Source organism: Morchella importuna (assembly GCF_003444635.1).
Source record: "Morchella importuna strain M04M26 chromosome Unknown Morimp01GS001, whole genome shotgun sequence".
Lineage (NCBI taxonomy): Eukaryota > Fungi > Ascomycota > Pezizomycetes > Pezizales > Morchellaceae > Morchella > Morchella importuna.
The window spans coordinates 2110875-2128956 of NW_025763398.1; the positions used below are offsets into that span (position 1 = coordinate 2110875).

Here is an 18082-nt window from a genome sequence, read left to right on the forward strand (position 1 = left end):
AGAGTTCAGTGTATGACGCTTCGATTTTACTTTAACATCTCCATCTACCTCCCTAAAAGATTAAACCCGCATGCAAGCCAGGAAATAAATTTGGAGAGGCACGGCTCAAGGGAGTACCTACATCGTGTAGGCACTCCGATATCGCCAGTGATACTTCATACCTCCCTTTTGTGGTAATTTCAAAACTCAGTTGACCGTCTAGGTAGGTATTCTCTATAATTTTTCGCTCTCCATGATAGTAGTAATTGATTGGATATCTTTCACCGCGGATCGACATAATAGGTAAGTGAGAAACCCCTCCATCTTGTGTAACATTCCCATATTGGAGAATTGGGGATAAAAACGTAGTAGTACTATGTAGTATGGATAAGCAAGTTTCCTCGCCCTAGTAAAAGTACCACTCTCCTCTCTCCTCTAAATGGATGTTTGATTCGGAGGTTGGCGAAGGCCTTTGAGTACACTGGACTGAAGTTTTCCACTTTGTCGTATGCTCATCGGGATCTGCCGTCATCATATGTGTGTAGTTATCATGCTGCATCCTGTTCTAACGCAGGTACTGTCGTTCACTGTTATTTTTTTCTTCTTATTGAACTCGAAGCAACGAAAAAGTCTGTTAACGGTGGCCGTGGTTGCGACAGTCAATGATCAATAGACTCCGTAGCAAATACCAGGACTCGAAATTTCACAGCGTTTGTGAACACGACCGCTATTGAATACACACAAAAAACCACCAAGACACCTTTTTTGTATGGCATGCAATAGCGGCCGTGTCCACAAACGCTGTGAAATTTCGAGTAGAGTGGAAAGCTCGTAACTGGTCCACTATTGGTTTTTGATACCTGGGCAGTGAGCGAATGGCGGTGGTTTGAAATACAGCACATGTAAGCCCAATGTTTCTAGGGCTGAAAACTCCTCCTACCTCCTCTTGATGATCGTAGCGGGGTATGTACGTTTGCCACCAGTTTATGTAGCTGTAACTATAAATACCAAGAGAGTATCCAATCTGGCGAAAGGAAGTTTACCTACGTCATGATATCGTCTCCATGTTTGGAAGCCTGGTTTTCTGGCCAAGCGAAGGGCAGATATGTGCGTAAAACAAGCGGTGATGTGGGGTAGGAGTATGATAGCATTTTGAATCGATCGAACCGCACCACCAGAATGATATAACCGTACATGATGCACTTGTATATGTCTTGGTTAGGATCGAGCAATAAGGACATGTTTGTCGGCTGCGGTATACATCTGCAGCCACGTGTGTAGGCACATGCTGTTCTGCGGGCATACATTCGCTCAGACGGCCAGCCGAGTGATGATACATGAGTATATGTACTGGCTTACGTACATATAAACATACATTAGTTAGTGCTTACATACATCCATCCACTACATTCAGTGGAATCCAGTTGTCCGACAAAATGAAACCCCGATCCCAGTCGGCGATCTGATGGCGAAGAAGAACGGTGTTCCGACCGGCCTAGGGCAGCGCCCGGTCCAGCCGCACGGGCGGCGCGCCATTCAAAAGGTCCGTATCCGGTCCCAATCCCATTCGCAATTTACTAAGCACATAGTGCTCAAGTTCATATTGCAATTACCGCCTCTGAGAGATATCCGGCTTGGGTTCGTCATATTCTCGGCGGACTAATTATAACTACATGTATGTTTATTGCATACGCCATGGGGGCGAACTCATTCAATTATTAAGGAGGTTTTGCAGAATCCGACAACGTGGTTTTCGAACCGCGAGAGTGCAGGTAGATCAGATTTCTAAATCTCGGATATCTTAAGCGCCTTAAGCATTCCATCAGGCAACGCTAATGTCACTGGGTGCATAAATCTATTTAACCAACTCGCTCTAGGTGTTCTCGACGCATAGGTAGTCGGATGCAAAGGAGCAAGCAAAGAGCAAAGCCTCATTACTATTCTCTGTGATTTGTGCATAGGAGGTCTCGCAGCCTGTATGCTCACTTCATATCTGGTCGAAGAATGCAAAATCTCTCTCTATTACATCTCACCGCATGTTGAAGCTGGGAGGAGACTAGACGCAGGAATTGATCGTCATGGTGTGCACGTCATGTAGGTGCCTCAGTCGTCCGGTCCGAAGTCCACCATAAAATATACCTTGAAGTGAAGCGTCCTTTTCAGCCCTTGTACTCACTCAAGCTCTCTTATGGACCGATCAGAGGAACATTTATGTTACAAATTCGCAGAGTTTCGGTCATGTTCGAAGTTTAAACTAACATTGGAATGACTCTCAAAAGTGCAATAAGCCGCCACAAGAAAGCCTCGCGATAGGTCACAAGCACTCGATGCATCTTAGAATACACGTACTCCAGGCTGAGAGAAGAAAATGAGCCAATGTGTTTGTGATTCGGGCGTTGAGGTGAGATCTATGAATTTGGTGGGGCCGCATGCTGTCTACACGGGTTTAACTAGGTATCATTCGACTGCCGGGGTTGACGTCATAGTTTATCACTCGCAGATTATCTCTCTACTCTCCGCTCGTTTCTTCACTCGTACAAGGCAACGACAACGAGATGTTGCTGTTGAGAATATTTGCGTACGAAGAAGTAAATCTCACCTCCGACTTTGGGAACGCATCAGACCAACCTTGTTAAGTCCACATAAGCTCGTCCGCGACCCGTGAGTCGTTACTTCCTTTAGATTATGAAAGCTTCCCTACTTCTGCGTCCAGAACATAAAGAATATGCCCTCGTGGATCGAAATATTTGATCATACATATGGTCATCACCCAGGTGCTTCGGTCGTAGAAACAAAGTACATGCAGCTAATGACTCTCAATAGTTATGGTTAAGGTTTACAGACTTCGAAGGTTACAGCTGCAGCTGTCAAGAAGGTGGGATTCCTTCTCTCGGCTTGTTCCGCATTACGTGGTAATGTTCAGCTTCCAAGTTTCTATTTTTAGCTCCAAGCAGGTATAGTCGAGGGGACATATGTGCGCAATGTAAAGATCAGCACCAGCCTGTTTGTAGGCAAACACACAGTCGCTTGCGTTTAAGGGGATTTTTTACCCCATCCTTGAGCGTTCCAGAGTCTTGGCATAGTAAATCCCTTAGATTTTCATTATAGTTGATCATTCTGTTTCGAGATTTAGTGTTCGGCAACTAACTCTGGGGTGCGCATGTCATGATTCAGCTGTATCGACGGACTTCTTCATGCCAGGGTTCAGCCGATCGACCCTATTGATCATTGCTTAATAGTGGTATATATACGAAATACTGGAAGCATAGTCATGAGATATCTGAAGAAGAATGTTAATCTACTGTCTATACTGATCTCCGATTATAAAGAAAGAAAACCTTACGTGGGGAACTTTCCCCTCGTCCGTATTGACGATAAAGCGCCGCCGAGCCTATATTATTAGGATTTTGGAGTATATTTCATACTAATATACCTAATCCTGCTTCCGTAAACATCTCCTAGCTGACCTGCCATAAAACACGGCTTTGGAGGGTAATATGATCCATCATGGTTTATCAGGTAAGGGTAACTATTTCTTTGAGTTCATCATATGAGATGTTTTCAATAGATCTAGACCAGCCATGACATATATCGTCACCTGTAGTTAAATAGTCAGCATCATGATGATCATGAGTTATCTTTTAAAAGGTTTGAGTAGGATTTGGGGCTGTAAAGGTGTTATTGGCTTACTATTCGATAACGAGATCTAGGTATGTAGAACCTACGTGTAGTTCAGGATATATTTCATGCATTGAAGTTGTTTTAGAGTTGAGGCCTTTAAGCATTTGATCAATAAGACATCATGTCAAGTTTCCCCGGATATTCATCATGTGGTGAAAGCATGGAATTTTAGAACCTTAGGGTCAATACAGCATATCTTCCCATATTCGTACCCTGTAAATTGATCCTATGAACATTCAGAAACCTTCCTTTGCTGATGAGTTAGCTTGCGTACCAGAAATAGCAACTACACGCAGTCTCATAACGTCAGCATCAATGCATAAGCCATCACTCGCAACCCCCATATGACAACGTAGCGAACTGTCGACATGTTCTGAAGATTGCTGGCCATAATACTAACGGCTTCATATCAATTCGTTATGTATAGCCAACGTCTTGTATATTTGAAAATATATCTCAAATCATCACAAAACCTTCATACCTCTATCAGATCAGACACAAATGTTCCCGTCGCATCTGCTGCTTCAAGCTTGCGACTGACTCAACCATATACTTGGATCACGGGAAGGTCTATATCAGTGTATAATATATACTGAAGTCTCACTCTCAAGATGACCGCTTTATTCGTGATCGATCATGCCCCGGATATAGTTCCTATTCGGGACATTTCACCGGGGGAGTCTTGAAATGTTTCGACCTCTGTGGTCATCTTCATGAGATGAACCTTGTATTCGTTGAAACTTTCTTTACCGGCCATCTGATGAAGCCTTCGTTTAAGTGATGTCTATTGTGTTTTTGCGGGGCATGGTCTTAGGGTTGAGTCTTCAGATGCAGTTAGCTTAGTAGTTGTTGTCAGAACCCGAAAGGTGCAATTATCACATGTAAATAGTTGGAGGATAATACTACAAGGTTAACGGATACGAGGGGATTGGCTATGAAGTATTTCGAGGAACAGAGAAATCATTGGACAGTCTGCCCTAGTACTGGGTTATTGCAATACTTTCAAAATCTGGACACCCTCTTCACGTCCCACAAGCCCGCTGATTGTTATCCCTACCATCGGTTGAGCGGGTAATTAACTCGTGGGCTCAACACAAGATTTCGGTTAATATGATACTAGGGTTAATAAAGTAATAAGAGTTGAGAACGACCTTAAGTTGAGGGTCACGCAGAGATTCAAGAGATGCGGGGAAGTACAAGTTTCGAAGGCTTTTACTACATGTACATGTAGGTCCTCTAAATATACTAATATACGCGGCATCCACTAGTATATCTCTATATGTAATAAATATAGAGATATTTATATACAATGTGTATGTTAGTTAGGTATTCGCCATTATATTAAGGATAAACTACATGTATTACGTGCAGTCTTCCCAATATCAGGTAGGCTGCAAGCACAAGTGTAGTCAAATATTAAGAGTTCCAAAAGTATACCCAATTAGGGTAAATAGGCCCCTAACCCTCAACCCCTACCCCAGGGCCCCATGTAGCCCTGGCGCGAGACTAGTGAAATCTTGTACAGGTACACGAGACACGGTTTCCTGTTCAGCAGCCACGTTCGTCAGCTTCCTTATCGTGCCATGGCAAACCCAGCATCCAAATGTGCTAAATTCCCTCTAATATCCACCACTGTTTAGAGATGTCCCAGACGTGTAATGGAAGCATGTGCTCGATGGCAACGGGGAAGGCCCGCCCACTGGCATAGCCGAGAAACAGCTTTCACAGATAGACTGAACTGTACGCACATACTAGGGGTGTGCCAACTCGCGACCGCGAGTTATTGGATTATGGGTATCAAATAATTATGGAAGGCCTTCGATGGGGGCCTTCGGCCCCCCCATTCCACCTCCTCTGTTTAATTCTCCCTCTAGAATTATGAGAGGCCTTCGGCCCCCGTCCTCCTCCTCTCGAGTGCTCAGTACTTTGATGTGTCATGCTTACTAAACACCCATGTCGGTGTCGACCAATCAGACCGCAACGAATTAAGAAAAAGTGTATTCTAGTACATAGTAGATGATTACACTGTACGTAAGAATAACCAGTAAGTGCAGACAGGGCCCCAAACCACGAGTATGGCATCTGCACATTGAAGATCACCCGCACTTGCAGTCAAGCATCTCAGAAGCTAGATAGATATCCAAGGATGAAAATGATCAATCTAGTCAAAATAAGTGGGGGGAGATCGGCATGAGGTGAGGCTGATGCATGGATGTTGATTCCATACCGCGCACGCGCGTAGTTCTTCTTTAATTTGACTTCACGTCACCACAACCCAACATCCAAGAGGACAGATATAAATACGTCAGCAGCTGTGCAGATTCCGTCAACACTTATCTATTCTCCTAGTATCAAGCAACTATATCTTTAGACCTAAAGCTCTAGCCTTCGAATTTCAACAAACAGCTCGAATAAAACTTGCAATAATCGTACAATCTGGGTATCTTTTAATTCGCATAAAGGTTACATCAACAATATTTCAACACAAATTTAGAAACCTTTAGAGGTAGGATATGACAGTTATCTCATTAATTACTTGCTGGCTACGCTTGATCTATCTTTATTTTACTTGCCCCTGTATTTTCTTTTTTTTTGTTCCTGCTTTTCCTGTTGCGGCTGTTCCTGCGCCCCGTCTGTGCACCTGGCATGGAGATCCAACCTCTTGAGACATTCCCGATATCTTGGGTCTCTGTACGACATACATATTCGGAATGAGAACTACATCTTAAGTAGTTATCGGAGGAATGTCCTGCTATGGGAAATCTTAAGGAGATTACCAACTCAACAATACTTGTTTCGATTCTTTATTTATTGCCCTCGACATGGAAGCTTTTATCACCTCGAATCGATTTCCCTGGCACCTTCTGTCACTCGATCCCCACACATGGCCTACACACATACACGCACATATATATGTAGCAACTTGGTTTCGACATATACTTCAAGTACATACACCTAATCAACAAAAATATCGAAGGATATTTAAGGTCACGTCATTCCATAACTACATGTATCTAACCCTTAGGTCATGAGTGTTCTTCCGGCTCTAATTAGATACGTTTACTTCATTAAAAGGACACGGTTTGAATAATTAAGGAATTGCAAACTTGCCATTGACCTCTCCCCTTTCCCGCATCAAACAACACTTTTTTGATTCCCAGATATCCAACTTTCTCTTTGTTTTCTATATTTAAATCCATTGCTTTATGAAAGAAATAGCCAAACTAACGACAATGCAACAAGTATTTCGAACCTTTATTTGGTTCTTAGGGTTTATATCCCTCGTTCCACCACCAGTCAACAGCGCACCAGCACCAGTAGCACATCGAGGGCTACGTCGCTCCGCATTCAATAGCCAGAGCATCGAATTTCAGTGGCAACAAAGTTGGATTTTCACGAGTACTTCAGGAAGTAAGTCCGGAGCTCCTCAGGCAATTGACATCTGTATACCCGACGGTTTTTGCAGAAATCCCATTATGTCTTCATTCTGTCCATGCACGGTCGCCAGTACGCAGCTCTTTGATAGCCCAATATCAACAGCAGCTCCCTTGGGAATGTTTACCAAGGTTCAAAATAAACTGCCAAGAGTTTCGTTTGATACTGTAGGTGCAGATGTCCCAGTATCAACAAATAAGTATGCCCTGCCTCTTAGAATACCTTAAAATTAACTAGTAAATTATGTTGTTGACTTGGTGTTTTGAAGGTTTTATTCGAACTTGTTTTTGGGAAAGAGGAATATGGGAGTATGGACCATTCCGTACATGCTCTGGGTCCCCAGAGATCCCGCCACGGCGAGTAACTTTGGGGCAAGTATTTCTCATGCCACCGAGGATAAAAGAGTATGTTATTTCTTGAAATATGGCCAAAAACGAGCAGCTGACATTAGATTAGGGAGTTGGCGACAACCCAAATGATAACCCCATCAGGTTCTACATCAACGCCTTGGGAATTAATTCCGTCACCTTTGGTGCTCAGGAATTCTCTTTCTCGAGATCTACTACAACTCTGAGTAACCCAACACATGTCTCTGTTGAACTTAATCTTCATGCAGATGTCTCCCAGTATGGCCTTGATACCAAAAGGCTCCAAATGCCCTTATACCAAGGCATGGGCTTCATCACTGGACGATATAAGGATCTTACTCCCAAACTCACCACGGGAGTATTGTTTAGAAAATTCGAGGAACTTCAGTCGCCGCGGTCTGGTCTTCAGAAATGGAGAATCACCGAAGAAGATAACAGTATCTGGCTTCTCTACGCCTATAGTGAGACTGGCACCCGGTTGAACCTATCTTTGAGAAGTAATAGTGAAATCTCTGCATCGTCTTCTTTCACGGGATTTCTACAGATCTCAAAGCTCAGCAAAGACGGTACGCAGAACGCTGGTCTCGAAGGAGTCATTGATTCCACTGCAGGCGCCTTCCCCATAGGCATGGAGATCTCCGGAGTAGCCGAAGGAACTGTTGGGACATACCATTTCAAGTGGACCCGTTATGGGTCAAACAATGCAAATGGTTTATTGACATATGCGTTGAAACATCATCTTGACTCCGAGGTTACTGCTATGAGAACTGGGTTGCAATTGAACAGCCCAACGAAGGGAAATTCAGAGGCACTGATTGGGGATAGTTGGACCTTGGTGGAGCCGAGTATGCCAACCGGTACTGGATTTTTTTGGGGAACACCGTTCACCGCTGCTCAGATTGCGGTGATTAAACCGATACTAGAGCAAGAGTTGGCGCAGGACATGGGAGGACAAACATACCTGAACAGTATGTATTTTAGTGGAAAGGTATGCGCTAATTTTTCTCGTGAATTGTACATAGTTAACTGTATTCGTACAGGGTTTTCAAAAGTTCGCGCAGCTGCTTATTGTAGCCGCACGTATCGGCCAACAAGATTTAGCAAGAAGGGGATTAGAAAGGCTGAAATCAGCTTTTCAGCCCTTTTTGACAAACAAGCAACAGTTTCCGTTGGTTTATGACCGTACGCCCACCCCATTCGTAATATATGAAGTGTTCGTGACTAACAACTATATTTCCGTGCTCAAGTTACTTGGAGAGGGGTTATTTCAGGTGCGATGTTCACCAACGGTGATGCTATGTCGGATTTTGGGAACGGTTACTATAATGATCACCACTTCCATTGGGTATGAACTATATGTTATTACATTACATCGGTATCTATTACTAACCCTTGACACTATAGTCTTACTTCCTATTCACTGGTGCTGCGATTGCGCAACTAGACAAGGAATTGAATAATAATCAGGCCTGGCTTCAAACTAACAGGCCCTGGTTCGAAACTCTACTCAGAGATGTGAGTTTACTCCATCCCCCAATGAAATCGGAGGTTGACTTTGATAGATGGCAAATCCATCCTCATCTGATCCGTGGTATCCTGTTTCCCGAGCCTTTGACTGGTACAACGGTCATTCTTGGGCTAAAGGCCTTTTCGAGTCTGCCGACGGAAAGGACCAAGAATCTACCTCTGAGGATATGAATTGCGGCTACGCTATCAAACTGTGGGGCAATGTAGTCGGTGATGCAAAGATCGAAGGGAGAGGAAATCTCATGATGGCATTGATGAAACGGAGTTTCAATGAGTATTTTCTGCTAAAAGCCGGGAACAAGGCGCATCCATGGAACTTTATTGCGAATAAGGTTACTGGAATTGTAAGTTATATATATTTTACTCCATGTTAATATGATATATGCATACTAATATGGCTATTCCTCAGCTATTCGAAAATAAAGTGGACCACTCCACCTATTTTGGTGCCAACATTGAATACATACAAGGGATCCATATGATCCCACTGACTCCTGCATCTGCCTACTACAGAGACGCCCAATTCTGCCGCGAAGAGTGGGACCAGTGGTTCTCGAACAGGACAGCAGGAATTAACGATGGCTGGAAGGGCATATTATATGCAAATGTTGCACTGTTCCAGCCACAAAGTAGTTGGCTGTTTTTTGCACAGGAGGGGTTTAAGAATGAGTGGTTGGACGGGGGCGCGAGTAGAAGCTGGTATTTGGCACAAGCGGCTGGTAAGTGGTTGTGATCTCTCCTTACCTTCATAATTTACTAACTAATTGTCACTGGCCTGCAGGACTCGGTGGGGGACCAACACAGGCATATGGATATCAATGATCTTGGAATTTAGGACACCTTATGTGCTTTTATAGCAATTGTTTTTCTTAATCTTTTTTCATTTATGACTGTTAGAGTTGGCAAATTTGTTATTCCCATAGATACCTACATGTAGTACCTGCGCGTACATATATTGTATCCTTTTTTTCAGTAATATCAATAGAATTTATTAGACTTGTTATCTTGATTGACTCTGGTCATCTATTTTTTTAACCCCCTGACCAATTTAGCAAGTTATCTAGCTAGATTTGTGTACTATTAATACTGTTAACTACTAGGGATAATCATTCAAATTAACGAATATCTGTATATGCAAGCAACATAGCTTTAGTAAATAATGTGAATTCAAGAAATGGTGGCATTTTGATATATATATATTCGGGACTCAATTATCCCTTAAGCTGTCGCGAAAATGCTGACCCACCAAAAAAAAAAGCAAGTTTGGTGTGGCTTTACTAACAGATTCTCATCAAATAATAGATCTGTCATATAAATCTAATTCCTCTGTTATAGGGGGTTCAGCATCGACAGCTTAACTAGGGATAACCTGAATGTACTTTAATTGCCCCAATGTATTATTTTAACTTCAAGTTCAAAATTTTGGTTGGGTTTGGGTGCTGACCATCCACGTACTACATGTCCTTGTAGCTTAAAGCTTGACTCCGAGTCTCAATGAATATATTTATCTAGTTTGTCCGTTGTCTAAGTGGCCCTTGTCATGGGCATGGCCAAGTATATATCTCCATTGCATACAGCTAATGAAGTAATCAATCAATCAAGCACCCACTTCAAATAAAAATCATGGCCATATTTAGTTACGCAAAAATAGCACAGATTGGGGCCGTATGTAATATATAGTTTGTGTACCTGCTAGAAGCTACGTCGCGCCCCACCTGTCAGAATTTCCCGCACATGGCTGATAACATGGCCATGGTGAAAGAAATCTGTGGTTTTGGGCCTCTTTGAATTAATTGGTTTTCGGTGAATATGGATTATCTACTGCGGATAGCTATAGGCGCCTCAGTACTAACTAAGCTTTGATTGGAGTATGGACTGACATTGATAGTATACTGTGATCTCATATTCATTATATTTTCTAAAATACACGTGTACGTGCACGGCCTTTAGTATTAACCAAAGAGAATTAACTAGGGTTTAAAAATAATAGAGGGAGAAATTTGAAACCGAAAAAATCAAAGGTATATAAACCAAGAGAAACCAAGATAGAGGAGTAAAAAATCATTTAATAATCGATATCGATGTCACCCGGGTCTTCGGGAAATTCATAGGGGCCTCCCTCCCAGCCCCCGTCTTCTAGTGGCCTCAACCACCCCCATTCAAAAAATATTTTAGGCCTAATTAACATAGGCCTTGGCTCCGGTTCGAAAACTCTGGTCTGCGGTAGCTCGACCTCGTGTATAGTGGAGTGTAAGTAGTTCAGCAACTGTGAGAATCGTTTAGCTTCGCGGTGTGTGAAGTTAGGGTAGAGTGTGTATAGTCTGCTTACCATCTTACGGTCCACAGGAGAGACTGTTTTTCTGGCCTCGTTAGCTCTGGGAAGGGGACCAAACCCTTCGAAGAAGCTTTGGTTTTCTTCCTGATCCTGGATATACCGACTTGGTGCACTAGAGCCATGCCCGGCCCCACTCCTAGTTAACTGAGGCCAGGTGCTCCATTCATAGTTCTTGCTCCAGTCGAACGGAGTGTACTTCTCGGTCATGACTTCAAAAAATTCGTTAATCATGCTGCCACTGGTGTGTAGATGCAGAATATAACTGTAAAACTCGAAAGTCGATGGTCAAATTAAACCTGAATAGGAGAAACTGTTAAGAGTCAGTACGTGTTGAAGACCGCGAGGTTCAAAGTAACGCTCGTAAGTAGGGTGATCCGGTATTTAAGGCCTTCTAGTTTGGTCTCACACTCGGATTCTATTTTACGTCGCTCTGTTCGGGCGGTGGATAGGTAATTAGAACCTTAGAACATGTATAGAGATAATAGCGGGCATGGGTGGTGTCAGAACCATTAAAAGTTTGTGTGCAGGTCTTTCTTATAAATAAATTTGTAATATTGGTCGAGTCCAGGGGAAAAAAAAACCGAAATACCAAATTCTACTACCTGAATCTCCTCTAAAAGGATCTGTCTGTTATGTAATGAATTGCATACAATTTCTTTGAATTTTCTGATTGTTGATACATGTAGTTAGATGCCACAAAGTTGACGGTTCCAGACCATGTTATTAGATGAGCCCTCAGAGGTCGTCCTGATCATAAGCTAGCACTCGCACCACCCCTGGCGCAGACTGGGCTCCGATGTTCACTCTCAAGAGACACAACGGCTAAGGCCTACCAACATACAGAATAGAAGGCTATCTTCACCTTGTATATACGGCCTACCTCTCTGTTAATTTAACCGTTTTTGGCTTTGGTGAGTCTAGGTCAATACGACCCTTCCGCCGTCCACGTCAAGGTTGCCGAAACGCCCACACTCCACTACCAACCACCACCAACCACTACCATCCCCCGACATCCACCGTCACATCACCTACCATCTATCATCATAGCCATCATCATTCAGAACTCAACACTTCATCAGTCCTTTTCGTCGAAACTTTCCCTTCTTCCTTTCCATCTCTCATCATCCCACCCCTTCATAATTATGAAAGATTATACCGATTTGACCAAACTCGAACTCATCGAGCTGCTTAGAAACCGCGGCCTCTCGCTTCTCGGAGTGAAAGATGCTCTCATCAGTCGCCTAGAGGAGTATGATCACACTCATGATCCATCCCCATCACCACAGCTTCATAATTCTCCTGCCATTTCCAGGCTAGAAAGACCAAAGCCAACTACAACCCCTCAGCTTCCGGTCTCGGATACTCACATCAGTCGTTCATCGCTCTTCTCCAACGATATCCTTACCAGTGATGAGGGGGACTACGCCAATTGGGAGAAAACCTATGGCGATGTAGCACTGAAGACTAGCAAAACTCCTGACCCCGAATCCAAAAAGCCCCCTGCACCAAGGTCTGGGCCGGTCCCCAAGGTTTCTTTCAGTATCCCAAAGTCAGAGTTATCTACTTCTGTTTTTTCTGAATCGGACACTACTACTGACAAGAACCCCTCCGAAACCGAAACGACAGCTACTGTTCCTGGCTCCCTTCCTATCGACAGAGTCACTAAAACTGGTTTCAAATACAAATCCCTTGCGGCGGAGTTCTACCCAGCACAAGAAAAGACTATCAATCCATCCACCAAGCCTTTTTCAATTGCGCTTCCTCCTACGTCTACCATTACAATCCACCCTGGCGCCTCTACTGGTAATATTGTCACCATGAGTCCCAGTGATCTTGTTTCTGCCGGCAGTGCTGCTTCTTCCGCAACACTCGATCACCTTAAAATTTCCCCAACCACTACCATCACGTCCATCGTTGAAGAGATAAACGCAGTTGCAACCACTGGCGTTACGAGCAGTCTCTCTAAAAAAGACGGAGACTTCAAACCCCGCACTGAATCAGTATCCTTTAAGACTACCAAGTCCGGATTTAAGTTCAACTCGATTGCGTCACTTTTTCCTGAAGCCAAGGCATCTACCAAATCGTCAAAGTCAAATGGCCATCCAATCAAAGCCCATTCTTCTTTTCAACCCACAGATACCCTTACAGTCTCAGCAAAGCAAAATCCTACCAGGGAAATAGCCGCTAGTGCAGCCCCAAGCTCTATGCCGACCCTTGTGCGCATAGCCAAACTCAGTGAGGCCGAAAAGCTTTCCTTGCGCGCAAAGCGTTTCGGCATCCCTCAAAAGGATGAACTCCCTGTCACCACAAAGGCCAGGCGAGAGGGCCGTTTTGGGGTTGCAGAACTTGTCGACAACTACGAAAGGATCAAGGATCGTGGAAGAAACCATAAGTCCGAGAAAGAGAAGGAAAAGGAGAAGGAACGGGAGAAAAGGGGGGAGGGGAGAGGGATAATAGGAGGAGGATTTCTGGCGGCAAGAGGGCTAGATACGAAGATGAGAACGATATCTACCACGACCGTGAGTACAGGGCTGTTCGCCAGCGGCAGTCTCGCTCAAGCATGAACAACGAACGTCGTGGTAGATATGCGTAGATGTAGATGATTTCATTCAACCCTCCCAATTTCTTATTTCAATGCCACATGTATTCTTTTTTACCTCAAACATCACCTATGATTGTTGGATTCTCATTTTCGTTTGAAAGATTGTTTGTGTGACAACATGTTTAAGTTTGGCTGGGTTTAATTTTTCTCTTTGTATATCCTGAGAAAACTCAAATATTAAATTCTTTGGCCGGTTGCTTAATTGGTTGAGTAGCGGCACAGCTGTAGAACTTATAAACCAGAAAGATGGGGATTACAAGAATTGGTTTATAAAACCACCATCTATTCTTATTTTAGCATCATGAAGAGATTAAGAAGTCTGGTCACGCAGAGTACACTTTCTACTCTTAAATCTTTTCTTTTCCCCAACCAATTTTATGTAAACATAGTTAATATTAGATTAGGGGAAAGGTCTAAAATGACACAGTTCTCGGTATACGTACTCTGCGTTAACACATGATGCAAGATGGCACGCCGAGAGCACAAGGATAATCAGGAAAAGAAAAAATGAACAAAAGGTCCGATCTAGAAAACTACAAAAGGTACTGCAGCGACTTATTAAGACATTTGCGACTGCTACCCCCACCCCTGGTTTGAACCCAGGACCTTATGTGTGTGTGGTTGTATCCTGGGTACGCTCGGTGTCTAGCCTGACGAGCAGTCTATCCACTAGACCACCCGCCCATAGTGGATGCTGTGCTGAAAGTGATATTTGATCTTGGCAGTGTGCAAGATGAAGCAGAACCCCTAACCCTTCGATGTTATTACTCTTTTTTTCTCTTTTTCTTTCTTTTTTTTTTTTGTTTAATTCAGATGTCATTTCTCAGCCATCGGTATATGTATTAATTTTGGATTTTCCGTAAATATTGAAGGTCACGCCCACCAAGCCAAGTTAATGCAACGAGTGATTAGTTGTGCTTCGACACAATAGCCGACTCCCCACCCCCACGCAAAGAACTATATGGACCCACAAAAGATTTCCATTCCAAAAATACAAAAAAACTAAAACGCTAAGTACAACCCATTAAACTCTACGCTATGCCCCTATGGTCCCTCAACACCTTATTCAGGCTATCCCTGTGGACGCAGTTCTCAAACTTGAAGCTCTGCGCCAGTTCATCTAGCTGCTTCTCATCCATACCCTCGAAGTGGTCCGCCCACTCCTTGACCATAAACTCGGCTAATAGAATGTTGCGCGAGATACGGGCGATACGGTCCTTGAATTTCCACACTGGGGATGGGTAGAGGTTGCGGTACTTGGGGTCAACGTTGTCGGTGATGAACTGCTCAAAGGGCTCCATGACGTCGCGAATCTTGGAGTCATCGGCACCCCAGGCGTCGATAGCAAGGCGGAATTTCTTGTCGAGGAAGCCACGGAAGAGCTTCATATAAGGTGTGTCAGGGTTGATATAGACCATTCCTATTTGATTTCCATACGGTTAATTCCTGGCCGTATCGATTTGGGGAGAATATGCTTACCCTGGTACCCAATGTCTTTGTATAGCCAGATACTCCATGAGATTCGGTCCTCATCATAAACCTCCAATTGATCTTTGAGGAGCGTGATCCTGCTGTCATTGATCTTTGGGGTTTCTTCCTCTCCGTCGTACTCCTTCCTGGCATACACCGGGCCGAACTCTCCGTTCCAGATAGGGAGGTTGTTTTCCTTCATCCACTGTACCTTCCTGAGATAGCTTCGCTTTATCCTCGCTTTCTGCTCCTCGGTACCGGTGTATGTCTCTGAAGAGGCCGGGAACCCGTAGTTTGAGTAGTCGTGCACTGAGTACACAGTGTTCTCCCACTTCTTGCATGTTTCCTCAACATCAAAGTGCGAGAAATCTGACGCAAAGGTGTTTCCATCCAGGAACAAGATATGGTCTGGGTCGATCTTCCTGATCGCCGGGTAGACCTGATGGTACCAGGCCTGCAGCCTCTCGTGTGTAGGATCGCAAGGCTCATTCAGTGGGTTGTACCCGGCAATCCACGGGTTCCCTTTGAAGTGCTCGGCAATCTTCTCCCATAGCCACACTGAGCGGTCCTGGAAATCCTTATGGTTCCAGAACTCGGCAACGTGGTGGGCGGAGTCTGAGTGCCAGTCACCGTTTTGGCCGCCGGGAACGGTGTGCATGTCTAGAATGGTGTAGATGCCTTCGGCGGCGCAGAGGTTGACAATGCGGTCGAGCCACTTGAAACCATCAGGCTTAAGGACGCGAGGGTTCATGTCATCTTCGAAGTGGCGGTAATTGAATGGAACACGAATGCAGTTGAGACCGAGGGATTTGTAGTATTTGGCATCTTGCTCCGTGAAGAAGTATTCGAGGAACTAGGAGTATGATGTTAGTGCGGGGAAGGAATACTATCAAGAGAGCTAGTACCTTGTCGAAGAAGAACTGAGCTTTCTCCTTCCCAAGAACCTCGGCAAGAGCTTGCCTAATCTGGTATTCGCGTCCTGGGAAACCAGTGATGAAGTTCTCCATATTTGCCCATCCTCCTACACCAGCCTGCACACATCATCACTACTGTTAGCAATCCTCTAAACCTAACTTAATTGTAACTGAGCTACATACCCCACGCAAAAGGACCTCCTTTCCATCCGTATCAACAATCTTCGTCCCCTCAACCTTCAGAATACCAGTAGGCGCCATGTTCTTTTCGCCTGAGAATGCAATGCTGAGTCTTTTTCCAAAGTTTGAAAATATTCCAGTCATATTAAATCTCGTAAAGATCAGGATATGATGTCTGTCTTTCTTCTGCCTACCATACAGCACGCTATATATACCTTTTCAACCCCCCCCCCCCCCCCCCACACACACACACATATACCTCTCCGTCAAGAGCTCCATGCCTTCTCTCCCCTTCCCCGCGTTCTTCCACCCCACATTGTCGTCTCATCCCTACTGCCGTCTTTTTGGCTAAAGTTCAAAGAAGCCTTTTTCCATCCCGGTTCTTGCGCATCACTTAGAGTAAGTATGTCTGGCTAAATTGGGTGGATAAATTGGACTTTCGGAAAATTTTAGAGTTAATGGGGTGCAGCGCAAGCAGGTTCGTCGGGCCTTCAACCGAAGATCCGCGCCATGGGATCATGCAGGGGAGAACATTGTTTGATAGGTATATAGCCTTAAAGGATATCAGCTCCAAGAACGGAGACTTAACTCCCAGTAGAGTCCCAGCCATAGTAGGTGTATCTCGTAAGTGTCAAGAGAGGTGAGTATTGAAGCGACAAGACTCTTGTACTTGTGAAAAACGGGTGGTTTTTATTTTCTTTTCGTCTTTGGCCTTCTACTTATAGATGTGAAAATTTCCATACAATCTACTAAAAAAAACTCTTCAAAGTAAATTACCAAAAGAAATTAATGAAAGAAAGAAATAATTTCCTGAAAGGAACAGATTTATTAGTCAACTTTTTGTTACTCCCGAACCCTGTTCCAGCAGTAAGCTCATGCTCATCTAGCTTTTATTCTTGGATAAACTCTTGATTTGCGCCCAAGCAAGCTCACGGTCTGAAGGGAGACCGATCATAAGAGCCTAATGGCCCAATTGACTTACCCGCGGCCGTTTCAGTCGGCACAAGCTCGCTTTAGAGCATCGGCAATGTGCAGTGGAGGTGAAGGTGGGGATATGACGACTTACCGTGAATCAATCCCGAGTTCCGCTAGTTAGCGGTTGAAGTTTATCCATTTAGCCAGAGTCATAGGGTATCACTCGATCGGTTTCAGGAAACGCTGCAACCACTTGATGGTGCACAAGGCACATAAAAAAAGACGTAAGAACTAATATCAAATTAGGCATGCTTGTGATCGGGAGTTAAAATAAAACCTACAGTCTCTCGTATCCGATCTACGCGCGTCGCGGGCAGGGCAGATATAGCGGGAATCTATGATGAGGGGCTCCTCTGTTCCCATGAGGAGGAACCCAGAGTCTAAATGAGAGATAAAGAGACATTCTTCGATGGTATGATCTTATGGGGCTTCTTTATTATGTAGGTACGCGTGTCTTCTTCATATATACATTTATGTTTATCCAGAATGACCACCTATCATAACTTCCAGCACTTCTTCCTGCTATGACCGCAGTACCCGAGATCAACACACCCACGATGTCTCCTTACCGCACGGTACTATATATCTTTTAGCATGAGTTAAGGATTTTTCAGAG

At 44.1% G+C, this 18082-nt stretch overlaps 5 protein-coding genes across 5 annotated transcripts; 3 read left to right on the forward strand and 2 right to left on the reverse strand.

The window, feature by feature from the left end:
- Positions 1 to 2347: 2347 nt before the first annotated feature.
- LAJ45_00524 (uncharacterized protein) lies at positions 2348 to 2939 on the forward strand (the record flags this gene model as incomplete). Its single annotated transcript, XM_046110125.1, has 5 exons — positions 2348 to 2380; positions 2480 to 2567; positions 2617 to 2640; positions 2803 to 2854; positions 2924 to 2939. 5 exons carry the CDS (start codon positions 2348 to 2350, stop codon positions 2937 to 2939), a joined length of 213 nt encoding a protein of 70 aa, XP_045976818.1.
- A 3954-nt stretch (positions 2940 to 6893) lies between these two features.
- Positions 6894 to 9812, forward strand: LAJ45_00525 (uncharacterized protein; the record flags this gene model as incomplete). Its single annotated transcript, XM_046110126.1, has 11 exons — positions 6894 to 6902; positions 7016 to 7071; positions 7127 to 7294; positions 7364 to 7499; positions 7552 to 8451; positions 8504 to 8645; positions 8711 to 8808; positions 8868 to 8978; positions 9026 to 9334; positions 9400 to 9709; positions 9772 to 9812. The coding sequence occupies 11 exons, from the start codon at positions 6894 to 6896 to the stop codon at positions 9810 to 9812; spliced, it is 2280 nt and encodes a 759-aa protein (XP_045976819.1).
- Positions 9813 to 11055: 1243 nt separating this feature from the next.
- On the reverse strand, positions 11056 to 11532 carry LAJ45_00526 (uncharacterized protein; the record flags this gene model as incomplete). Its single annotated transcript, XM_046110127.1, has 1 exon — positions 11056 to 11532. One exon carries the CDS (start codon positions 11530 to 11532, stop codon positions 11056 to 11058), a length of 477 nt encoding a protein of 158 aa, XP_045976820.1.
- A 935-nt stretch (positions 11533 to 12467) lies between these two features.
- On the forward strand, positions 12468 to 13889 carry LAJ45_00527 (uncharacterized protein; the record flags this gene model as incomplete). Its single annotated transcript, XM_046110128.1, has 1 exon — positions 12468 to 13889. The coding sequence occupies one exon, from the start codon at positions 12468 to 12470 to the stop codon at positions 13887 to 13889; it is 1422 nt and encodes a 473-aa protein (XP_045976821.1).
- Positions 13890 to 14958: 1069 nt separating this feature from the next.
- Positions 14959 to 16635, reverse strand: LAJ45_00528 (uncharacterized protein; the record flags this gene model as incomplete). The annotated part of the gene is made up of 4 exons (XM_046110129.1): positions 14959 to 15347; positions 15407 to 16250; positions 16303 to 16428; positions 16495 to 16635. 4 exons carry the CDS (start codon positions 16633 to 16635, stop codon positions 14959 to 14961), a joined length of 1500 nt encoding a protein of 499 aa, XP_045976822.1.
- Positions 16636 to 18082: the final 1447 nt, after the last annotated feature.